Source organism: Mixophyes fleayi, chromosome 1 (assembly GCF_038048845.1).
Source record: "Mixophyes fleayi isolate aMixFle1 chromosome 1, aMixFle1.hap1, whole genome shotgun sequence".
Lineage (NCBI taxonomy): Eukaryota > Metazoa > Chordata > Amphibia > Anura > Limnodynastidae > Mixophyes > Mixophyes fleayi.
In genome coordinates this window covers 461,477,900-461,503,840 of record NC_134402.1, presented here as the reverse complement: position 1 = coordinate 461,503,840, position 25,941 = coordinate 461,477,900, and the positions used below count along the sequence as shown (strand labels likewise).

Below are 25,941 nucleotides of genomic sequence, written 5' to 3'. Positions count from 1 at the left end.
TAGGAACGAGCTGGACACTTTCTCTGTTCACTTCTATATATTCTTTGGACCCAATGTTTCTGTTCCTCCTGATCGACCAGCCGTGTTCAGCATCAATCTCCTGCCGGTGCTGGACAGCGGTGGGGTGCTGAATCTCGAGGTCCGACTCAATGCTGTGAGTAAAGGGGGGCCCCACGAGAGACCGGGATCATGACACAGATATGTGGTTGTTTCGGGTGGGGCATACGTATGACTGAGATGACTGACGCACACTGTGGGTGGTTTTACTATGGGCTCACGTATGACTGAGGGACACGTGTGTTGCTTTATTCAACGTATGAGTTGTTTCCTTGTTTTCTCACCTCTGTTTTTTCTTTAAAGTCCTCTGTCCAGGGAGAGAATATGACTGTTTTTCGGGTGTCTAAACCACGGGGGTCCCACTGATTTCTGGAGATAACTCATCCATCACCTGCCAGACAGGTGAGTAATCCAGATAAAGCCTTCTATCCAAGGCCCTTCACTTCTAGATCCTCTATGTTCCTACAATGAAGATTTCCTCTAGATAAACAACAAAGCTTTGTTTCTAAAGCACCCTGGGCTGATTCATTAAGGTGTGTAAATGCTAATACCTGTCGGATTTTGCTTACAATCGCTGCCCAACCTATACCCCAGAGAAACGCAGCAACATCCAATTGATTTTCAAGCGTAAAGGACCCTTACTACAGTCTTACGATTTCAGGGTCGGAACGGGGAGGGGAATGGGTGTATGCATGTAGTCAGTGGGGGGCATCTCTCATGTACGTGTTTTTCTGTTGTATGACTTGCACTAGCTACAGGTGTGGTGTAAGTTACTAGTGATGACGGCTGAGTATGCGTGCCGGAACCAACATCAATTGTAAAAATGTATTTTATGTACAGTAGACAGTAATACACCCTAATAAATGTATTTTATGGATATTTTTTTAATGTTTTGTCAATGGCTATATTATTAACAGGTGAGAAAAGTTACATTTTTTTTCTGTGTGGGACTTTATATTCCACCTATGTATCCTGTCTGTCTCCTCGTGTGTCCAATAAAAATCCACAATTTACGTTTGTTTTTCGTGCCTTAATGAATCAGGCCCTCTGTGTCCCCCATCACATCTACATGTTTCAGAAGATCTCACACTTTATATTATTAATACTGACAATGTTGTTTAGTTTGATCGGTAACCGTATTACACTGTGCGTATGTATCACAGACTGACGGGTTGTGTAGGGGTATTTATAGTATTCTGCATATTATTGAGTCCCATCTGTGGTATTATGCCCACACTCTGCCCCTTGAGTTGTAACAGAAGGTAATTGGGCACATTCTGACCTTGTTCTCCTCAGACTCTCTCATCGGCTTCTCTATGTCTGTTAATATGAGTAATTTGGTCAGCCGTCTCCGAATCCCCTACCCCCAGACTGGCACCTGGTACCTAAGCCTGCGTTCTCTGTGTGCTTCTGAACATGGGTGAGTAGACCTACATAGACAAAATAGTCCTACTGAGGCTCTTTAGATCTTTTTGTGGCCCCCGTATAACCTGAGAACAGATTCAGCGGTGAGAGTACCATTATTCCCATAATTCACATATCTGTCATATGATTGTGTATAATACTGGTCTTGTCCCCGCATTAGGTGGGCGCCATGTGGTAATGTCAGCGCGGAGCTGAACCTGCGCACCTTCCTGTCTCCGTGTATCAACGAGTGCGGTACATACGGACAGTGCAAACTGCTGAGGACCAACAATTACTTGTACGCCGCCTGCGAGTGCCGCGCAGGTAATGGGCCGCACTGTGATGTGGGTGGTGGAGAGCATCGGGTCGGTGGTTGGCAGTATTGGGGTGGGTGGTGGAGAGCATCGGGTGGGTGGTGGGCAGTATTGAGTGGGGTGGTGGAGAGCATCGGGTGGGTGGTGGAGAGCATCGGAGTGGGTGGTGGCCAGTATTGGGTGGGGTGGTGGAGAGCATCGGGTGGGTTGTGGGCAGTATTGGGTGGGTGGTGGAGAGCATCGGGTGGGTGGTTGGCAGTATTGGGTGGGTGGTGGGCAGTATTGGGTGGGTGGTGGAGAGCATCGGGTGGGTGGTGGAGAGCATCGGGTGGGTGGTGGAGAGCATCGGTTGAGTGGTGGGCAGTATTGGGTGGGTGGTGGAGAGCATCGTGTGGGTGGTGGGCAGTATTGGGTGGGTGGTGGAGAGCATCGGGTGGGTGGTGGAGAGCATTGGGTGTGGGTGGTGGGGCAGTATCGTGTGAGTGGTGGAGAGCATCGGGTGGGTGGTGGAGAGCATCGTGTGGGTGGTGGGCAGTATTGGGTGGGTGGTGGAGAGCATCGGGTGGGTGGTGGAGAGCATTGGGTGGGTGGTGGGCAGTATCGTGTGAGTGGTGGAGAGCATCGGGTGGGTGGTGGAGAGCATCGGGTGGGTGGTGGGCAGTATTGGAGTGGGTGGTGGAGAGCATCGGGTGGGGTGGTGGGCAGTATTGGGTGGGTGGTGGAGAGCATCGGGGTGGGTGGTGGACAGTATTGGGGTGGGTGGTGGAGAGCATCGGGTGGGGTGGTGGAGAGCATCGGGTGGGTGACTCTACTGTGTGCTGTAAGTCTATCTCTCTTCCAGGATGGAGTGGCTGGGGCTGTACAGATAACGCTCAGGCCTTCACATACGGCTTCCAGCTTCTGTCTACTCTACTTCTCTGCCTGAGTAACCTGATGTTCCTGCCGCCCGTCCTCATCGCTCTGCGCAGCCGCTACCTACTGGAGGCTTCTGTCTACATCTTCACCATGTTCTTCTCCACGGTGAGTGCACGGTCAGCGGGGAGACGGAGGAACAATGACATTTATATTATTTATAAGGGCTACAATGCACATTCAGCTTATATCCATCTTAGTCTCTGTGTCTGATAGTGAAGGTGTTAATGTCACCAGAATTTAGGGTATTTTGCTGTGGTCCCGTCATTCTGTGACATTAGACCATTTTTGTAGAAAGACGACATTCTTACAAGGTTGATTCTTTGGCCCATATGGGGATGGAGGAGCTGGGTGTATCGGGGGTTTTAGGGAAGGAAACAAGTTAATGGAAGTTCTGTGGTTAACTGGGGTCATATCTGTATATCTCTGGGGAGACATCGGACCTTGGCATCTACATATCATGGTATATCCAGACATACACTATAGGGGAATTACCAATGTAATAATACTAATATGTGTGATGGTGACAGATGATAAGTTCAGCCCTGATGCCCCCAGGTGATGAACGTTATGTAAAAGTAAAGCAGAAAAGTGAAGATGACAAAGTGATTGTACACAGAGGTTGTCTCTCTCTCCCGCTGGACCCCAGGAGACCCTGAGTGATTTTATTTAACAATTCTATTTTTCAAATATAACATTACAAACAGTAACAGGAATGGGGTGTGTATATAAAAGTGACATTTAAGTGCAGGACAGTTAGTATAACCATTATAACAAACATAGTGACATCAAAACGTTGGAGAAAGTGCGGGGTGTGTGCAGTGAATGTGAGGGGTAAGGGCTAATGACGGAGGGGTGGGGGGACAATAGGAAGGTCCAGCGAATATCGAAAGGTGGATGTTGAATTGAATGTGTTTCAACTACCAAAGAAGATCTGAAAGTCCACTAGTGGAGGGGGTGTTGGTGGGTGTGATGATACCAGGTCGGTAGGGTAAAGCCCCAAAGCAAAGTCCAGGTATTTACTTTAAATCAAACCCTCAGGTGCTCACCACACTCCAAGGTACACCCAATGCCCTCCCAGGGTTACTACCAGAACAGTCCTTGGGTTCCAGACAGGCTAGAAAAGGGTTTAGATAGTTTGGTGTTTGGTTAAATTCTCTTCACGTAAAGTTCCAAAGCCTTGTCCATGCTGTGAGTTTTATATGCCGCGTAAATCTCTGGTCAGGCGGTAACCGAATGAAGTGGTCCTGAGGCAGTTACCGGTAATGGAGCCTTCGGATCTTCCTGATCCCTCCGTACATTGATTTCCTGGCCAAGCTGTTCCTGCTATAATGTGGCAGTAAACACAGAACTCCGTTCAAGCTGCGTTATTTCTGCAGTACTCCTTGATCTCTTGCTGTTCTCAGCTGCTCGCCCAATGCGCGGTGTGTCCAGAGAAAGCGCTAGTGCTGGTGTGAGTGACGGGGGGCTGTCTCCCAGGGACCCACTTGTTTTCGGTGTGCTAGCTGTAGGATTGCGTTCAGTCACTCTCCTAGGATAGAGTTCGATGTCCATGTTCAGCAGTGAGATAGGGCGATAGTGGGCACAGTTAGATCTTTTGGAATGACAATTATGTAAGCCTCAGTAACTCTTTTGAAAAGAGGTTACTTTTTAAGATATTATTGAACAGCGAGGTCAGGTGAGAGGTACGGTCAGCACTAAAGGATGCTGGGAAGCCGTACGGACCTGGGGCTTTTTGATATTTTTAGGACTGACCCCTTCTCTGATCTTGGCACACAGCACCTCCACTGCTGTGAGATTCGGTAGGTGGCATTGGACCAGAAAATGTAAAGAATTCGCCAGTGATTTGTTTGGGGTCTGTAATCTGTTTGCCAGTAGTGGTCTCAATCACTATGTGCCCCTAGTGGGGTTTTACTACATCAGCCCTAACTGGGCCGTGGTCAGACTGACTGGGATGGTTCTAAGAGAAATCACGTCTGTTCTGGAGCAGACATCATATAATAGGGAGTAATTTGTAACAGGAGGCGCTCCTGAGGAGGAGCTTCAGAGCTTTAACCTTCTGGGTAGAATTTGGGGGGGAGGGTGGGGAGGGGTGCTCAGCCCCATCCAGATGGCTGTATAATGTGCTGTTGAAGTCTCCGGCCATGATCACTAATTTATGGAAGTAACTGGCCTGATCTGTGTGGAGGCGTACACAGTTACTAACATATAAGCAGTGTCATCAGTTCTCAAGTCAAAATAAGGTAGCGCCCACTGCTGGAGGGTCTGAAAGCTAGACCACTAGGTAGCAGAATAGCTACACCATTTATTTTACCGATGGGGTCATATGCGGTGAAGCTTCGTGACCTGAGCTCCAGGAGGTGATCGCTGGCAGAGTGAGTCTTGTGGAGGAACACAATATTGCCCCTTATTTATTTCACCGTGCGCAACAGGGCAGAAGGCTTTTGGGGACAGTTGAGTGTTAGTAGTTTATGAGACATATGTGGATAAAGGCTGATTGGAAAAGAAGGATTGAGTTGTACCAAGTGCACCAGTTTGGAGATGGCCTCAGGGATGGGAGTGGGGGGCAGATGGGGAAGATGAAGGACAGGAAACTTGGGCTTAGCATGAATTGCCCAAGGAGTGGGACCCAGGAAGGGGAATGGCAAAATGTCGGAGGCTGGTCATAGCAACCAGGAGAGGGTGAGATGGTGTTTGTCACCTTGGAAAAGTAGTAGAATTAAGTGGTGTATGTCCATTGGGCGCAGGGGTACAGATAGTCCGGCTGTCTCTGGGATGTCACACTCTGTTTACTGGTGTGGAACATTAGTATAAATGATCTATGTGGGAGAGTGAGGACAAAGGGGGAGAACAAGTGACACGTTTTCAAACATGACATAGGAAAGATCCATGTTACAAAATAACATTGTTCAAAGCATAAACAACTTATGTACATTCCCTGTACAGCCTCAGAGGTGGGTGTTCATGGTGCATGTGCCGGGGCCCTGGTACAAGGCCGCAGCTGGATGTAGATGTAGAAGTAGAGAAAAGGGAGTGAATGATCCTCGTATGTTAACCATATTTCCTGTGGTGTAAGAACAAAATCTAATGTACCAGAATACATTCAGTGTGCTGCAGAGAGTCCTGCGATAGTCTGACATTGCACAGAACAAAGTGTATTATGTAACTGACGTGTAACCTTCCATCCCACTATCTCACTGACACTTCCATGTCTGCGCAGTTTTATCACGCCTGTGACCAGCCTGGCATCGTGGTCTTCTGTATTATGGAGTACGACGTTCTGCAGTTCTGTGACTTCCTCGGCTCCCTGATGTCGGTGTGGGTGACGGTTATCAGCATGGCCAGACTGCAGCCAATCATCAAGCAGGTGAGAGTCAGCGTTGTGTATATGTGTTACCCATAGCAACCAGACGTGTGCTCCCCAATCTGTACCATTACTAATACTATCCCTCTGTTCCTGTATTATGATATTGTACCTGCAGGGGGCGCACTATTCTCTCTGTACCTGTAATACAGATCTGTACCTGCAGGGGGCGCATTATTCTCTCTGTCATTGTAATACGGGTCTGTACCTGCAGGGGGCGCATTATTCTCTCTGTCACTGTAATACGGGTCTGTACCTGCAGGGGGAGCACTATACTCTCTGTACCTGTAATACGGGTCTGTACCTGCAGGGGGAGCATTATTCTCTCTGTACCTGTAATACGGGTCTGTACCTGCAGGGGGAGCACTATACTCTCTGTACCTGTAATATGGGTCTGTACCTGCAGGGGGCGCATTATTCTCTCTGTCCCAGTAATACGGGTCTGTACCTGCAGGGGGAGCACTATTCTCTCTGTCACTGTAATACGGGTCTGTACCTGCAGGGGGCGCATTATTCTCTCTGTACCTGTAATACGGGTCTGTACCTGCAGGGGGCGCATTATTCTCTCTGTACCTGTAATACGGGTCTGTACCTGCAGGGGGCGCATTATTCTCTCTGTACCTGTAATACGGGTCTGTACCTGCAGGGGGCGCACTATTCTCTCTGTACCTGTAATACGGGTCTGTACCTGCGGGGGCGCATTATTCTCTCTGTCATTGTAATACGGGTCTGTACCTGCAGGGGGCGCATTATTCTCTCTGTCACTGTAATACGGGTCTGTACCTGCAGGGGGCGCACTATACTCTCTGTACCTGTAATATGGGTCTGTACCTGCAGGGGGCGCATTATTCTCTCTGTCACTGTAATACGGGTCTGTACCTGCAGGGGGCGCATTATTCTCTCTGTCACTGTAATACGGGTCTGTACCTGCAGGGGGCGCACTATTATCTCTGTACCTGTAATACGGGTCTGTACCTGCAGGGGGCGCATTATTCTCTCTGTACCTGTAATACGGGTCTGTACCTGCAGGGGGCGCATTATTCTCTCTGTCACTGTAATACGGGTCTGTACCTGCAGGGGGCGCACTATACTCTCTGTACCTGTAATATGGGTCTGTACCTGCAGGGGGCGCATTATTCTCTCTGTCCCAGTAATACGGGTCTGTACCTGCAGGGGGAGCACTATTCTCTCTGTCACTGTAATACGGGTCTGTACCTGCGGGGGGCGCATTATTCTCTCTGTCACTGTAATACGGGTCTGTACCTGCAGGGGGCGCACTATACTCTCTGTACCTGTAATATGGGTCTGTACCTGCAGGGGGCGCATTATTCTCTCTGTCCCAGTAATACGGGTCTGTACCTGCAGGGTGCGCACTATTCTCTCTGTCACTGTAATACGGGTCTGTACCTGCAGGGTGCGCACTATTCTCTTTGTCACTGTAATACGGGTCTGTACCTGCAGGGGGCGCATTATTCTCTCTGTACCTGTAATACGGGTCTGTACCTGCGGGGGCGCATTATTCTCTCTGTACCTGTAATACGGGTCTGTACCTGCAGGGGGCGCATTATTCTCTCTGTACCTGTAATACGGGTCTGTACCTGCAGGGGGCGCATTATTCTCTCTGTACCTGTAATACGGGTCTGTACCTGCAGGGGGCGCATTATTCTCTCTGTACCTGTAATACGGGTCTGTACCTGCAGGGGGCGCACTATTCTCTCTGTACCTGTAATACGGGTCTGTACCTGCAGGGGGCGCATTATTCTCTCTGTCCCAGTAATACGGGTCTGTACCTGCAGGGGGAGCACTATTCTCTCTGTCACTGTAATACGGGTCTGTACCTGCGGGGGGCGCATTATTCTCTCTGTCCCAGTAATACGGGTCTGTACCTGCAGGGGGAGCACTATTCTCTCTGTCCCAGTAATACGGGTCTGTACCTGCAGGGGGAGCACTATTCTCTCTGTCACTGTAATACGGGTCTGTACCTGCAGGGGGCGCATTATTCTCTCTGTACCTGTAATACGGGTCTGTACCTGCAGGGGGCGCATTATTCTCTCTGTACCTGTAATACGGGTCTGTACCTGCAGGGGGCGCATTATTCTCTCTGTACCTGTAATACGGGTCTGTACCTGCAGGGTGCGCACTATTCTCTCTGTCACTGTAATACGGGTCTGTACCTGCAGGGTGCGCACTATTCTCTCTGTCACTGTAATACGGGTCTGTACCTGCAGGGGGAGCACTATTCTCTCTGTACCTGTAATACGGGTCTGTACCTGCAGGGTGCGCACTATTCTCTCTGTCACTGTAATACGGGTCTGTACCTGCAGGGGGCGCATTATTCTCTCTGTACCTGTAATACGGGTCTGTACCTGCAGGGGGCGCACTATTCTCTCTGTACCTGTAATACGGGTCTGTACCTGCAGGGTGCGCACTATTCTCTCTGTCACTGTAATACGGGTCTGTACCTGCAGGGTGCGCACTATTCTCTCTGTCACTGTAATACGGGTCTGTACCTGCAGGGGGAGCACTATTCTCTCTGTCACTGTAATACGGGTCTGTACCTGCAGGGGGCGCACTATTCTCTCTGTCACTGTAATACGGGTCTGTACCTGCAGGGGGCGCACTATTCTCTCTGTCCCAGTAATACGGGTCTGTACCTGCAGGGGGAGCACTATTCTCTCTGTCACTGTAATACGGGTCTGTACCTGCAGGGTGCGCACTATTCTCTCTGTACCTGTAATACGGGTCTGTACCTGCAGGGGGCGCACTATTATCTCTGTACCTGTAATACGGGTCTGTACCTGCAGGGGGCGCACTATTCTCTCTGTACCTGTAATACGGGTCTGTACCTGCAGGGGGCGCATTATTCTCTCTGTCCCAGTAATACGGGTCTGTACCTGCAGGGGGCGCACTATTCTCTCTGTACCTGTAATACAGGTCTGTACCTGCAGGGGGCGCACTATTATCTCTGTACCTGTAATACGGGTCTGTACCTGCAGGGGGCGCACTATTATCTCTGTCCCAGTAATACGGGTCTGTACCTGCAGGGGGCGCACTATTCTCTCTGTACCTGTAATACGGGTCTGTACCTGCAGGGGGCGCACTATTCTCTCTGTCACTGTAATACGGGTCTGTACCTGCAGGGGGCGCACTATTATCTCTGTACCTGTAATACGGGTCTGTACCTGCAGGGGGCGCATTATTCTCTCTGTACCTGTAATACAGGTCTATACCTGCAGGGGGCGCACTATTATCTCTGTACCTGTAATACGGGTCTGTACCTGCAGGGGGCGCACTATTATCTCTGTCCCAGTAATACGGGTCTGTACCTGCAGGGGGCGCACTATTCTCTCTGTCACTGTAATACGGGTCTGTACCTGCAGGGTGCGCACTATTCTCTCTGTCACTGTAATACGGGTCTGTACCTGCAGGGGGCGCATTATTCTCTCTGTACCTGTAATACGGGTCTGTACCTGCGGGGGCGCATTATTCTCTCTGTACCTGCAGGGGGCGCATTATTCTCTCTGTACCTGTAATACGGGTCTGTACCTGCAGGGGGCGCATTATTCTCTCTGTACCTGTAATACGGGTCTGTACCTGCAGGGGGCGCATTATTCTCTCTGTACCTGTAATACGGGTCTGTACCTGCAGGGGGCGCACTATTCTCTCTGTACCTGTAATATGGGTCTGTACCTGCAGGGGGAGCACTATACTCTCTGTACCTGTAATACGGGTCTGTACCTGCAGGGGGCGCACTATTCTCTCTGTACCTGTAATACGGGTCTGTACCTGCAGGGGGCGCATTATTCTCTCTGTCCCAGTAATACGGGTCTGTACCTGCAGGGGGCGCACTTTTCTCTCTGTACCTGTAATACGGGTCTGTACCTGCAGGGGGCGCACTATTATCTCTGTACCTGTAATACGGGTCTGTACCTGCAGGGGGCGCACTATTATCTCTGTCCCAGTAATACGGGTCTGTACCTGCAGGGGGCGCACTATTCTCTCTGTACCTGTAATACGGGTCTGTACCTGCAGGGGGCGCACTATTCTCTCTGTCACTGTAATACGGGTCTGTACCTGCAGGGGGCGCACTATTATCTCTGTACCTGTAATACGGGTCTGTACCTGCAGGGGGCGCATTATTCTCTCTGTACCTGTAATACAGGTCTGTACCTGCAGGGGGCGCACTATTATCTCTGTACCTGTAATACGGGTCTGTACCTGCAGGGGGCGCACTATTATCTCTGTCCCAGTAATACGGGTCTGTACCTGCAGGGGGCGCACTATTCTCTCTGTACCTGTAATACGGGTCTGTACCTGCAGGGGGCGCACTATTCTCTCTGTCACTGTAATACGGGTCTGTACCTGCAGGGGGAGCACTATTCTCTCTGTCACTGTAATACGGGTCTGTACCTGCAGGGTGCGCACTATTCTCTCTGTCACTGTAATACGGGTCTGTACCTGCAGGGGGCGCATTATTCTCTCTGTACCTGTAATACGGGTCTGTACCTGCGGGGGCGCATTATTCTCTCTGTACCTGTAATACGGGTCTGTACCTGCAGGGGGCGCATTATTCTCTCTGTACCTGTAATACGGGTCTGTACCTGCAGGGGGCGCATTATTCTCTCTGTACCTGTAATACGGGTCTGTACCTGCAGGGGGCGCATTATTCTCTCTGTACCTGTAATACGGGTCTGTACCTGCAGGGGGCGCACTATTCTCTCTGTACCTGTAATATGGGTCTGTACCTGCAGGGGGAGCACTATACTCTCTGTACCTGTAATACGGGTCTGTACCTGCAGGGGGAGCACTATTCTCTCTGTACCTGTAATACGGGTCTGTACCTGCAGGGGGCGCACTATTCTCTCTGTCACTGTAATACGGGTCTGTACCTGCAGGGGGCGCATTATTCTCTCTGTACCTGTAATACGGGTCTGTACCTGCAGGGGGCGCACTATTCTCTCTGTACCTGTAATACGGGTCTGTACCTGCAGGGGGCGCATTATTCTCTCTGTCCCAGTAATACGGGTCTGTACCTGCAGGGGGAGCACTATTCTCTCTGTCACTGTAATACGGGTCTGTACCTGCCTCCAGTCTGACAGCCTCTCCTCTGTTATACTCCAGGTACTCTACCTGCTGGGGGTGATGTTGCTCTCGATGGCTCTTCAGTTGGATCGTCATGGGTTGTGGAACCTCTTGGGGCCCAGCTTGTTCGCTGTGGGAATTATGGCCATTGCTTGGGTAAGAACAAGGACCTGGTGGGTAATAGTCCAATTACCAGTTATATAATGTTTATTTGTGTTACACTGTACTTAGTACATCAGTATAAACATGTAGCATCTACACTGACCGAAGACAATGACGGGGGACACTCAGCGCCACTGCAGCCAGACTCCACATATACAGTCATTGTTCCATGTTCCACTGTGAGTTACCACCTATCAGCCAGTGACCTGGTGCTGCCAGACACTCGCCAACTGTGCACCCACTTGTAGGATGGCATCGCTGCCACTACCAGGCTCATTTACCTTGCAGGTGGAACCTCCTCTGCTGCAGCGCCTCTGACTAGTTCCTCCATTGGATCAGGACAGCTTGGTGGCGGGCAGTGTGCTGAGGCGGGACGGAGGGCAGACGAGAGATGGATGAGAGTGTTAGTAATCTGTATTATTACTCGCAGCTCTTATGAGAATGGAGTTTGTGATACACAGACATTACATGGACTTCCAGCCCTCTTTTTATACAGTTGTTACACACATGATGTAGGGGGTAAACCAGCTCCCCGTCCATTAACCCTGATCCCCTTATCAGATATTTAGATTAACATCGATCTTGTACTTCAGTGGGCTGAGGCTTTCACCCCTCTGTCTACATGCAGCTAGAGCCAGGGACCCTCTCTGACCTGGCACCACAGAGTACCAGCTGGTGTAGTCCACCACAGTAAAGATGTATCTCTGCCCCGGTCTCTTGGGCACAGCTACCCACTATAAAGGTTCACAACTACTCTGAAGGAGCTGAGCTAAATGCTAGTGAGTGGGCCCTGTGAGACCACCAGTTGAACCTGCTCTGTGGAAGTCTATCACCTTTTTCCTTTCTGGCTACATTAGCTCTTTATACCAGGTTACTCTCTTCACCTCCATCCCTGCAAGCCCACTGCCAACTTGGCACCTCATGCCTCCCAGAGACGGATCAGAGAGCTGAGCTGCCCTGAACCCCCTTCTGTGTACAGCGAGGTCAGTCACATTGGCATTAATAGGGTCTGCCAGGTGGAGTCAGTAGTTGAGAGGTCATTACCACGCCAAAGCCAAAGCTGGCTTCCAGGGCCAGGAGCAATGCTGATAACCCCACAGGGACAGGCTGGCTCTGCATGGCTAGGGGACGTTCTCTCCTTAGAGATAAAGGTTTCACTGGGCCTCTCTGTCTCCGGGCTGAGTGCATAGTTGCTCCTTCAGACTGTAGTCTACCAGCTGGACTCTGGGTAATGGGGGCAACAAACTTCATCTGCATCTCTTGGCCAAGTGTATCCCAAGAGCAACATCTGTTGTGATGTCACCCATGTGACTAGATTACATAGAAATAACTTATTATATAAATTTCATTTAGTGGAGCAGTGCGCCAATGTTTATCATTGCAAAAGTTTTGCATTGGAAATGTACTGATACCATGTTAGAGGAAAATTGTGTCTGCAACTGTCTGAAGAAAAGTAATCCCATGCTAAATAAGTCTTTTTCATCTGTGAGTGACCAACTTTTTTAGCCTGAATACACAGCAGGGGGTAAATGTATAATGTATCAAGCTGAGAGTTTTTCGGCGGGTTTGAAAAATTAGTACATTCTACAAAATGACAGCTAGAATCTGATTGGTTGCTATAGGCAACATCTCCACTTTTCAAACCCGCTGGGAAACTCTCCGCTTGATACATTTACCCCCAGCTGTTCGTTACCTATTATCCTGACTTGTTAAAAAGATAGACGAACTTCATGAGATATTAGAGAATATATTACATCCTGATGTTAAATATCTGATGTAATATCTTAGACTTTGCGGTGCCAGCTAGGATCAGGGGTTTGGGTTACCTCCTGCCAGCATATGGGCCAGAAACTGTATAAAAAGAGCACTGTTTTACTATGTAATGTATCCTTCCATCTGTACTCTTGCATGATCACTAGTACCACTAAACTAGTGTGTAAAGGTCCTTGTAAGGACCCTTGAGCAAATAAACATCACTGCTTGAAGATTCTGCCTGATGCCTATTGCCTGTTGTATCCTGGGACCGACAGATAAGAGCTTACACTCTAATCCATTCCCTGGTTGTCCTGTGTTGAACCCATTGTCCCTGTGTCAATGCTCTGCCCGCTGATCCATAGTAAGCGGTCAGGAGGTACCAGCCAACCTACAGCAAGGAGGCGCTGCAGCAGCTATACTAGCTACCCAAACATAAGCGGTTCTAGGTGCCGTGAAGGAGCCTAGTGGCGGCGGCGAGATTTTCCTACAACTATTTCGCAGTTGGCATTCGCAGTCGGCAGTGTCTGGTGACACCAGTAGGGAGTGGTCAGTAACAGTCAGTGTCTGGTGACACCAGTAGGGAGTGGTCAGTAACAGTCAGTGTCTGGTGACACCAGTAGGGAGTGGTCAGTAACAGTCAGTGTCTGGTGACACCAGTAGGGAGTGGTCAGTAACAGTCGGTGTCTGGTGACACCAGTAGGGAGTGGTCAGTAACAGTCGGTGTCTGGTGACACCAGTAGGGAGTGGTCAGTAACAGTCGGTGTCTGGTGACACCAGTAGGGAGTGGTCAGTAACAGTCAGTGTCTGGTGACACCAGTAGGGAGTGGTCAGTAACAGTCGGTGTCTGGTGACACCAGTAGGGAGTGGTCAGTAACAGTCAGTGTCTGGTGACACCAGTAGGGAGTGGTCAGTAACAGGCGGTGTCTGGTGACACCAGTACGAATGGTAACAGTCGATTACTGACGGTGCGAAAGAATCCCAGATAAATTGTGTAACATCCCTTCATCCATCTTCCCCCAGACTGGGTGGCGCAGTATGCCCATCCAATCACATTCCATTATGGCCACGTCTCCTGACCAACTCCCAAGTGAAGAAACACCCAAACCACTTCCGTGTGGACACCTTTGCAGCATCATAGCACAAGCAATAAGCTGAGGCTCACCACCGTGACAGAGGCCCTCCCAGTACCTTACTCTGTCCCTGTGGAGATAGCTAGGACCAGCTACAGGTGTCCCCTTATGTGGCAGCTACATCCCCACACAAGTGTAACTCTCTACAGTATGCCATGTCTTCTCCATACTCCAGGGGGCAGATGGTGGGGGAACAGTCTGCCAGGGCTCACCACCTCAGATTGGGCTGCTTGGGCTGTGAGCTCCTGCAACCAATGCTCGAGCAGGGTTCATGAGAGACTGGCCTGGTACCATTGTCCCATGTATTGGAAACCCATGGAGGCACTGCAGGTTCCCCCGCCACAGAACTACCACAATGACATTATTTTTATTAAATACATATTCAGCACGTCCATTAGGAATATAGATATATAAACACTTGTCAAATATAGTGTAAAAGTGTGGTTTAGTGGGAGCTGACCTCACTATCCTTCATGTAATCATTACCATGTCATCTTTCATGTATGTTGCCTATAACGTGTATTGCTCTTGTTGACAGACATTCCGGACAATACGGAGACGCCACTGTTACCCCCCGACATGGAAGCGATGGTTGTTCTACCTCTGCCCCGGAACTCTTATAGCCAGCTCAGCCGTGGCTCTCTACGCCTTTGTGGAGACGGAGGAAAACTATTTCTACATTCACAGCATCTGGCACATGCTGATCGCCGGAAGTGTTGGCTTCCTTCTTCCTCCTCGTGCCAAGCCTGATGGGAGAGTGGCACCGCTGGCAAGGAGAAAAGGCTGTGGGTATCAGCTGTGTGTTAATGAGCAGGAGGAACTGGGACTGGTGGATCCCGGGTCTGTCTCTATAAACAGCATCTGCACCAGTTGACACAAAAGTCAAATGAGAGGAAGGACATTGGTCAATCTGTGGGACAGTTGTGGTCAGAGATGGACAATTAATGTCACCCACTGCCTTCACCTCCAGCTGGAGTGATCAGTATTACCTCATTCAGGACCTAACACTACAGTGTTCACATGGGTATGAGGCCACGTGGACAGGTCACAGGTTACGTTTGATCGTAGCCTGGTCATGAACAGTGACACAGGACACATGTCGGTAAGAGTCACAGGGTGCATGTATGACGGACGCCCGGAGGTCGGAGTCCTACCAGGGAAGGTCACATTCTAGAACGCGTCACTTGTTCCACTTTTCTTCCAGATTTACATAGATAGATTCTGACACTTTATCTTATTTTGCCCAACTGGTTGGAGCTTCCGAGGATTTGTTTTGATCACACACTGATGTCACTTTTTGTTTGTTGGAATGAGGCGCCAGGTTTTGTTACACAGCGCTACGTAAACACGTCTACGGGTGCGGCATGTTGGCTATAAGATTTACATTTTACAATAAAACAAGAAAAGTGCAATAAACAATGACAAGATATAATGATACTGCCACAGTGTCCTGTAATATGACCCCAGTTTTATGGGGAATAAAATATTGATAACAAATGAGTTATTGAAGGTGGGTTATCTGGGATCCTTCCACTCTATGATCACCGTAGATGGTTTAATGGTAACAATGCAGTATTCCCAAATCCCTGTAAATGTTACAGCAAGTACAGTCATTGCCAAAAGTTCTGAGAATGACACAAATATTATTTTTCACAAAGTCTTCTGCCTCAGTTTTTATGATGGCAATTTGAATATACTCCAGAATGTCATAAAAAGTGATCAGATGAATTGCAATTAATTTCAAAGTCCCTCTTTGCCATGACAATGAACTTTATCCCCAAAACAACATTTACACTGCATTTCAGCCCTGCCACAAAAGGACCAGCTGACATCAGGTCAGTGATTCTCTCGTTAACACAGGTGAGTGTTGACGAGGACAAGGCTGAAGATCACTCTGTCATGCTGTTTGAGTTAGAATAACAGACTGGAAGCTTTAAAAAGAGGGTGGTGCTTGAAATCATTGTTCTTCCTCTCTTAACCATGGTTATCTGCAAGGAAACATGTGATTTACAGGCAAGGATATTGCTGCTAGTAAGATTGCACCTAAATCAACTATTTACCGGATCATCAAGAACTTCAAGGAGAGAGGTTCAATAGTTCAGGGCGCCCAAGAACTTTCAGGAAGCACCAGGACCGTCTCAAAGTTGATTCAGCTGCGGGATCGGGGCACCACCAGTGCAGAGCTTGCTCAGGAATGGCAGCAGGCAGGTGTGAGTGCATCTACATGCACAGTGAGGCGAAGAGTTTTGGTGGATGGCCTGGTGTCAAGAAGGACAGCAAAGAAGCCACTTCTCTCCAGGAACAATATCAGGAACAGACTGATATTCTGCAAAAGGTGCAGGGATTGGACTGCTGAGGACTGGGGTAAAGTCATTTTCTCTGAAGAATCCCCTTTCAGATTGTTTGGGGCATCTTGAAAAATGCTTTTCCCGGAGAAGGAAAGGTGAGTGCTACCATCAGTCCTGTGTCATGTCAACAGTAAAGCATCCTGAGACCATTCATGTGTGGGGTTGCTTCTCAGCCAAGTTAATGGGCTCACTCACAATTTTGCCTAAGAACACAGCCATGAATTAAGAATGGTACCAAAACATCCTCAAAGAGCAACTTCTCCCAACCATCCAAGAACAGTTTGGTGATGAACAAAGCCTTTTCCAGCATGATGGAGCCCCTTGTCATAAGGCAAAAGTGATAATTTTGTGTCCATGGGTAGGAAACTCCCTAGACCTTAATCCCATTGAGAACTTGTGATCAATCCTCAATGGACAAACTCCAAGCATTGATTAGGCAAGAATGGGCGGCCATCAGTCAGTATGTGGCCCAGAAGTTGATTGACAGCATGTCAGGGCGAATTGCAGAGGTCTTCAAAAAAAAGGGTCAACACTACAAATATTGACTCTTTGCATAAACTTAATGTAATTGTCAACAAAAACCTTTGACACTTATGAAATGCTTGTAATGTTACTTCAGTATAACACAGCAACATCTGACAAAAGCAGCAAACTGTGAAAACCAATACTTGTGTCATTCCCAAACCTTTGGCCATTACTGTAGATGTGTAACCAACTGCTAAGGAGCTTGTGAATGATTACACGCTGATGGTCAGTAAATGGATTTAGTTATAATATTGGGAATCTATCAGAAAGGCGGATTCCATAACATAGAACTTCTGATGAATAAGATCCACAGACTCTGGACTGAGACCGGTTAGTCTGATAAACCAGCTGGGGGTCTCTGGAGCCTCAGTGTGGGGTTGTGGATCTGCCCAATGTGGCACCTACAAGCTCTCCCGCACCAGTCCGAAAGGGAGAGTAAGCCCGTCCCATGAAACTAGCTCCTATGAAATATATCTCACTTATACCCAGAACAAACATATTTATTACAGATGTACAGAAGAAAAACCTTACGTACAGTATTTGTTGCTCTATATTTTCTATTATGTGCAATGAAAAAAAAATATCTGCACCATCATTTTACCATAGTTACAACAAAATGTGCAATTTCCCTGTTACAACTTTGTACAACTGAAATGTATGGCTCTTACACAGATCTAGAGTTATGAGGGGGCATTTCCTCTGTATACTATATTCCAGTGTGTCTGCTATAGGCAGAAGCTGCCAGTATGTAGGATATTGTATCACAGCAAAGTATCTCCAGGTGCAAATTTACACCCTGTAGCTGGAGTTACCCCTAACCCTAAATGATAGTCCGACTCCCCCCCACACTCACATGCATGGACGCTGCTATATTCTCCAGCATAACAGACCAATACACACAATAACTAGGAAATAGATCAATAAATATAGACAGACTTTTCTTTCATAGAAACAATATATTATTTTGTTCTGTAAAACAGTATCAACATTGAGTCCTTGGGATACAATAGTCCCGATATTGTCTGTAGCACATTTCCTTTGTTGATCATTGAACGGCTAAAGTCCTTTAGGGTAGCAACATAAGCTTTGTGATTTAGCAACATGAACATGCTCCGCGTACACCTCCAATGCCACCACTGACTTAGGTTTACTGTCCTGCAGACCAAGGTACTCCAGCCAGAGGTCAGAGTTCACAGATTTTAAATCCACAGAGGTCTCATTGACGGATTCTGCAAGGTCCTCCTGTAAGAAAACATGACTGAAGATAAGCTGAGCCAGTGAGAAGGGCACAGAACTTCCTCCAGAGGCAGCTAACCCAATAACATCAATATCTGTCCCAAACAACAATACTGATGGACAAGCCCAGAATGTGGGACTGGAGCCTTGTGTGGATTCAGAACCTTGAACAAAGTCACTAAGTAGGATTCCTGTGGAGGGAGATACAAACCCGGACCCAAAGGTGCTGTTGAGTGTGAGGGAAACCACAAAGACATCTCCATCAGAGTTGGCTATTAGAACATTGCTGCCAACCGGTGCTGGGTTCCACGGTGGCAGCGAGGAGGAGTTGGCAGAAGGGTCTCTAGGCCAGGCACCACCCATGATGTACATGTTCTTTGTGGAATTCATCAGAATCTCAGAACTTCTGTCGGAAGTGAATTCGTGTTTATGATTATAAATCTCCCGGACCGATTCAGAGAGAATTTTGCCAGCGGTGGGAACAGAGGGGCTGAATATTGTCAGGTCGTCCAAGTGAAATGTCAACGGATTTTCACTTGTAAGATGCTCCCTTGAAATAGCCTCAGTGAACCTCTCTCGTTCCGTGACCTCAATGTCACTCTGCAAACTGTGGATAAGAACATCTGGAAGCACCGAATCTGTCATGACATTCATAACTTGTTCCAGGACTTTGCCTAAAAGAGTATTCTCTACAGTTGCTCCAACACCTTTAAGATTGTTCTTTTGATCACAGAATAGATGGCACAGACCCACAGAAGACAAGACTATGTTCTTGTTATTCTCCAGCGCTGCATGAAGGTTGGTGTCCACCAAGAATCCCTGGTTCGCCAGAATAATGGCAGCGCTGAGCAGCTCTGACCACAGTTTTTTCCCATGTTGCTGATGCAGTAACCTCAGACCTTGGAGCACCTGTGGAATCCCGTATTTTGTGGGAGAAGCTTCCTTGGGGATTGCATTCAGCACAGATGCGTTCATTGATGTTCTGTTAAAATAGATGGATGAGAAAATCCCACCTGAAATGACATGAACAAGGGACATGTTAGATTTACACACTTTTCACACCAAATTTTGCTTTAAAATGGAGCAGCTTATAAAAGATTCTCAACTCAATTATGAACATATCCTTATATAAATGTGGTGCTTGGCCCCCTAACCTATACAGGTCAGATCCTCCTAAATGCCTCCTTCATCTACACTAGGTACCACTGAACAGATGTGCAAAGCTACAACCGCATGATCTCCCTCCTTCCTCGGTGGTAAATAACTGAACTTCGTTGACAACAGAAGCAATAATTTTCAGGCAGGGTATCATTAAGAATTACCAGTGTCCACCCACTACTAATTTAATGACCACTAGTGAGTAACTATTGGTTATTGGCGTAGTAGTGGGGGGGTCACTGGTACATTCAGGGAAGGGTAAGATTGGGTTCTCTGTTTCGGGATTCAGTTCAAGCTCTTTACCCTCACTTACAAAGCCCTCACCAACACTAGGGCTCAGGGGCATATTGGGTTATATGTTGTATAGGTCATTTTAAGGCTTTTTGTTATATCTTATATTAAGTGTCCATCACTGCCTTACTCAACCAGCCACATATTACTTTCCTCATCCTATTACCCTGGCGTTATAATATAGAGGCACAATCTGCCCTCATGTTTTTATGAATGAGAGTGTTATAGAGTTTTGTAGGATCTAAGTTTGTATCTTGAGTCAATGAAAGACGGTCATGGCGTGTTGTGGAAATGTAACTCACCTAAACTTGTAGTATGTGGATGTACGACAGCAAGACACAGCACGGCAGCAATCCCAGCATCGACCACTGAGCCACCTGACTGCAGAAGATCGCGAGCCACAGTGGAGCATGTCTCTGTGACCGGGAGAGACACAAGGGCAAGATATAAGACATATATTTCTGGGGACCCCCCAGAGCTTGTGACTATGACAGGGAAGACAGTGATCAGCGAGACAGACAGGAAGAAGGTCGTGACATAGTGTGACCACAAAATGTCTCATCAACCCAGTAAATGAGACAACAATCAGTCTATGATTTCAGTACTATCAGCCAGATAGAGGTCAATATGCAATCAGCCAATCAGAATCAGCTAATGTTGCTGATAGTCATTATTTCTTCTCATTGTAGCAGGTTTCCAGTACCTGTAACAAGCCTCCTAAAAGGTATCTGCGGATGTGTTCATGCCTAATTGTCCTTACTGTAATCAGCTGATGCTTGTCGGTCTCTGCCCACTTCTAGTGGACGCAAGTCAACCATATGCAAATATCTTGATGTGGTTGTATGTGGACAACATTTTTTCTGCGCATGCACATTAGGGAAATGCCAACCTGGCATGAAAACAAAATGACGTGTGTGGCGGATGTATTGAGTCATCGGGCAGGTGAGAGTGATCAGGTGTACAAGCCAAAGTGCATCCAGAGAGCTCAGCGTGCAGAGAGTGACAAAGAGACATAATGTCACTTAGACTGTACAAGACAAAGCGCCACTCGGCTAATTCCAGACAGAGACTATCAGGATGCACACGGCTGTCCCTCAGGACGGTCTATGAGACAGTCTTCACCAAGCACATATAGAAATGGGCACACGAGTGACAGACTGAGTGTGCGAGGGAATGGTGGGTGTATAATGCAGAGGCCACTAGTGTCTCTCCAGCCACGCTGGGACAGGTAGGAGTGCAGAGGTGGTTCAGCGAGAGACGAGAGGGTGAAATAAGGTGTAAGAGTGCAGGACACAGATATGTACAGGGACTTCAGGTCCTCACCAGAATCACTAACTACCACAGCTCGGTGGTACGTGTCTGAGGAATGGCTTTCATCATCCTCCGGCTCTCCATGATGGTGGCTGCCATGTTCCTCCGAGTGGTCGTGTGTTTCCGACTGGTGATGGTGGGTATGTGGTGAGAGATTTTCCCACTGGCTGCTGTTCTGTGCTTGAGGTGGTTCTAAACTCCCGTATTCCAGTTCATATAGGACAAAGCCAACAGCCACAGCCAGAAGAAGGATGGAGGAGAAGATCCGAGGACAGGTCTCTCTGCAACGGACTGCAGACCGTGATGAGTGACTGAAAGAGGACAGAGAAACTGATGGTTATTATGTTACTGCTTCCGTAATATGTATATCGCCCACAGAGCTTATGCACTGACTGCCCTGTACCTCAATCTCCACCTTATGTCCAACACTGCCCACACTGATGTCCATTAAAGAGACTCAGCACTTAGTGTAACTATATATGTTACTTTGGATGTTTGTGATCACAAGAGACACGTTCACTTTGTGTCTACACAGCTCATAAGAACCAATACGGTGTTTGATCTAAAGATTTTCATTCCAGGACACAGATTATAGAATCAGCTTTCAGAGTCATTGTGCAGCTTTACTCTACTCGTCTCGTTCCGGCATCCACCGTTACAGAAACACTACTGTATAGGGACCTGGTCTCCTTTGTTAGCTGGTGTACGTAATAAGCTGGAGAGCAAGTGAATATGTAAGTGGTCCTTTATTATTCTGACATGGCTGATAAAAGAGAACGTTAGCTTGTACTCAGCTGCAGACTAAATGTAAAGGTAATAATGGGTCTTTTATGTGTTTCTCGAGGTGCAGACCCCCACTGCAGTCTCTTAAATACCCCAGTAAAAGCATTCTGCTCCAAGATTGTAAGGTTAGCGAATGATCATAAAAATGTGCAGGGTGGAGTGAGGGGACACCGGGACTGTCTGTATTACATGTGTCCTGAGAGTGAGGGGACAAAGGGACTGTCTGTATTACACGTGTCCTGAGAGTGAGGGGACACCGGTACTGTCTGTATTACATGTGTCCTGAGAGTGAGGGGACACGGGACTGTCTGTATTACATGTGTCCTGAGAGTGAGGGGACACCGGGACTGTCTGTATTACACGTGTCCTGAGAGTGAGGGGACACCGGGACTGTCTGTATTACATGTGTCCTGAGAGTGAGGGGACACCGGGACTGTCTGTATTACATGTGTCCTGAGAGTGAGGGGACACCGGGAATGTCTGTATTACATGTGTCCTGAGAGTGAGGGGACACCGGCACTGTCTGTATTACATGTGTCCTGAGAGTGAGGGGACACCGGGACTGTCTGTATTACATGTGTCCTGAGAGTGAGGGGACACCGGGACTGTCTGTATTACATGTGTCCTGAGAGTGAGGGGACACTGGGACTGTCTGTATTACACGTGTCCTTAGAGTGAGAGGACACAGGGACTGTCTGTATTACACGTGTCCTGAGAGTGAGAGGACACCGGGACTGTCTGTATTACATGTGTCCTGAGAGTGAGGGGACACCTGGACTGTCTGTATTACATGTGTCCTGAGAGTGAGGGGACAACGGGACTGTCTGTATTACACGTGTCCTGAGAGTGAGGAGACACCGGGACTGTCTGTATTACACGTGTCCTGAGAGTGAGGGGACACCGGGACTGTCTGTATTACACGTGTCCTGGGGAGTGAGGGGACACCGGGACTGTCTGTATTACACGTGTCCTGAGAGTGAGAGGACACCGGGACTGTCTGTATTACACGTGTCCTGAGAGTGAGGAGACACCGGGACTGTCTGTATTACACGTGTCCTGGGGAGTGAGGGGACACCGGGACTGTCTGTATTACACGTGTCCTGAGAGTGAGAGGACACCTGGACTGTCTGTATTACACGTGTCCTGAGAGTGAGGGGACACCGGGACTGTCTGTATTACACGTGTCCTGAGAGTGAGGGGACACCGGGACTGTCTGTATTACACGTGTCCTGAGAGTGAGGGGACACCGGGACTGTCTGTATTACACGTGTCCTGAGAGTGAGGGGACACCGGGACTGTCTGTATTACACGTGTCCTGAGAGTGAGGGGACACCGGGACTGTCTGTATTACACGTGTCCTGAGAGTGAGGGGACACCGTGACTGTCTGTATTACATGTGTCCTGAGAGTGAGGGGACACCGGGACTGTCTGTATTACACGTGTCCTGAGAGTGAGGGGACACCGGGACTGTCTGTATTACACGTGTCCTGAGAGTGAGAGGACACAGGGACTGTCTGTATTACACGTGTCCTGAGAGTGAGGGGACACCGGCACTGTCTGTATTACATGTGTCCTGAGAGTGAGGGGACACCGGCACTGTCTGTATTACATGTGTCCTGAGAGTGAGGGGACACCGGGAATGTCTGTATTACATGTGTCCTGAGAGTGAGGGGACACCGGGACTGTCTGTATTACACGTGTCCTGAGAGTGAGGGGACACCGTGACTGTCTGGATTACATGTGTCCTGAGAGTGAGGGGACACCGGGACTGTCTGTATTACACGTGTCCTGAGAGTGAGGGGACACCGGGACTGTCTGTATTACACGTGTCCTGAGAGTGAGAGGACACAGGGACTGTCTGTATTACACGTGTCCTGAGAGTGAGGGGACACCGGGACTGTCTGTATTACACGTGTCCTGAGAGTGAGGGGACACCGGGACTGTCTGTATAACACGTGTCCTGAGAGTGAGGGGACACCGGGACTGTCTGTATAACACGTGTCCTGAGAGTGAGGGGACACCGGCACTGTCTGTATTACATGTGTCCTGAGAGTGAGGGGACACCGGCACTGTCTGTATTACATGTGTCCTGAGAGTGAGGGGACACCGGCACTGTCTGTATTACATGTGTCCTGAGAGTGAGGGGACACCTGGACTGTCTGTATTACATGTGTCCTGAGAGTGAGGGGACACCGGCACTGTCTGTATTACATGTGTCCTGAGAGTGAGGGGACACCTGGACTGTCTGTATTACATGTGTCCTGAGAGTGAGGGGACAACGGGACTGTCTGTATTACACGTGTCCTGAGAGTGAGAGGACACCGGGACTGTCTGTATTACATGTGTCCTGAGAGTGAGGGGACACCTGGACTGTCTGTATTACATGTGTCCTGAGAGTGAGGGGACAACGGGACTGTCTGTATTACACGTGTCCTGAGAGTGAGGAGACACCGGGACTGTCTGTATTACACGTGTCCTGAGAGTGAGGGGACAACGGGACTGTCTGTATAACACGTGTCCTGAGAGTGAGGGGACACCGGGACTGTCTGTATTACATGTGTCATGAGAGTGAAGGGACACCGGGACTGTCTGTATTACATGTGTCATGAGAGTGAAGGGACACCGGGACTGTCTGTATTACATGTGTCATGAGAGTGAGGAGACACCGGGACTGTCTGTATTACATGTGTCCTGAGAGTGAGAGGACACAGGGACTGTCTGTATTACATGTGTCCTGAGAGTGAGAGGACACAGGGACTGTCTGTATTACATGTGTCCTGAGAGTGAGGGGACACCGGGACTGTCTGTATTACATGTGTCCTGAGAGTGAGGGGACACTGGGACTGTCTGTATTACACGTGTCCTGAGAGTGAGAGGACACCGGGACTGTCTGTATTACATGTGTCCTGAGAGTGAGGGGACACCTGGACTGTCTGTATTACATGTGTCCTGAGAGTGAGGGGACAACGGGACTGTCTGTATTACACGTATCCTGAGAGTGAGGAGACACCGGGACTGTCTGTATTACACGTGTCCTGAGAGTGAGGGGACACCGGGACTGTCTGTATTACACGTGTCCTGAGAGTGAGGAGACACCGGGACTGTCTGTATTACACGTGTCCTGAGAGTGAGGAGACACCGGGACTGTCTGTATTACACGTGTCCTGAGAGTGAGAGGACACCGGGACTGTCTGTATTACATGTGTCCTGAGAGTGAGGGGACACCGGGACTGTCTGTATTACACGTGTCCTGAGAGTGAGAGGACACCGGGACTGTCTGTATTACACGTGTCCTGAGAGTGAGGAGACACCGGGACTGTCTGTATTACACGTGTGCTGGGGAGTGAGGGGACACCGGGACTGTCTGTATTACACGTGTCCTGAGAGTGAGAGGACACCGGGACTGTCTGTATTACATGTGTCCTGAGAGTGAGGGGACACCAGGACTGTCTGTATTACACGTGTCCTGAGAGTGAGGGGACACCGGGACTGTCTGTATTACACGTGTCCTGAGAGTGAGGGGACACCGGGACTGTCTGTATTACATGTGTCCTGAGAGTGAGGGGACACTGGGACTGTCTGTATTACACGTGTCCTGAGAGTGAGGGGACACCGGGACTGTCTGTATTACATGTGTCCTGAGAGTGAGGGGACACCGGGACTGTCTGTATTACTTGTGTCCTGAGAGTGAGGAGACACCGGGACTGTCTGTATTACACGTGTCCTGAGAGTAAGGGGACACCGGGACTGTCTGTATTACACGTGTCCTGAGAGTGAGGAGACACCGGGACTGTCTGTATTACACGTGTCCTGAGAGTGAGGAGACACCGGGACTGTCTGTATTACATGTGTCCTGAGAGTGAGGGGACACCGGGACTGTCTGTATTACACGTGTCCTGAGAATGAGGGGACACCGGGACTGTCTGTATTACATGTGTCCTGAGAGTGAGGGGACACCGGGACTGTCTGTTTTACATGTGTCTTGAGAGTGAGGGGACACCGGGACTGTCTGTATTACATGTGTCCTGAGAGTGAGGAGACACCAGGACTGTCTGTATTACACGTGTCCTGAGAGTGAGGGGACACCGGGACTGTCTGTATTACACGTG

General features: G+C 48.8%; 2 protein-coding genes across 2 annotated transcripts in view; one reads left to right on the top strand and one right to left on the bottom strand.

Annotated features, from left to right (window-relative positions):
• Positions 1-15,615, top strand: part of TMEM8B (transmembrane protein 8B) — a 29,892-nt gene extending 14,277 nt beyond the window's left edge. The window contains 9 exon segments of the mRNA XM_075177852.1: positions 4-154; positions 361-393; positions 396-459; positions 1,354-1,477; positions 1,643-1,785; positions 2,617-2,795; positions 5,908-6,054; positions 11,173-11,289; positions 14,719-15,615. Of these exon segments, the coding sequence (XP_075033953.1) occupies positions 4-154; positions 361-393; positions 396-459; positions 1,354-1,477; positions 1,643-1,785; positions 2,617-2,795; positions 5,908-6,054; positions 11,173-11,289; positions 14,719-15,054 (1,294 nt within the window). The 3' untranslated portion in view covers positions 15,055-15,615.
• Positions 15,616-17,989: 2,374 nt separating this feature from the next.
• GGT6 (gamma-glutamyltransferase 6) overlaps positions 17,990-25,941 on the bottom strand; it is a 12,318-nt gene continuing 4,366 nt past the window's right edge. The window contains exons 2-4 of the mRNA XM_075187375.1: positions 21,062-21,360; positions 20,041-20,154; positions 17,990-19,302 (exon numbers count right to left, since the gene is read on the bottom strand). Of these exons, the coding sequence (XP_075043476.1) occupies positions 18,110-19,302; positions 20,041-20,154; positions 21,062-21,360 (1,606 nt within the window). The 3' untranslated portion in view covers positions 17,990-18,109. The remainder of the gene's footprint in view (positions 19,303-20,040; positions 20,155-21,061; positions 21,361-25,941) is intronic.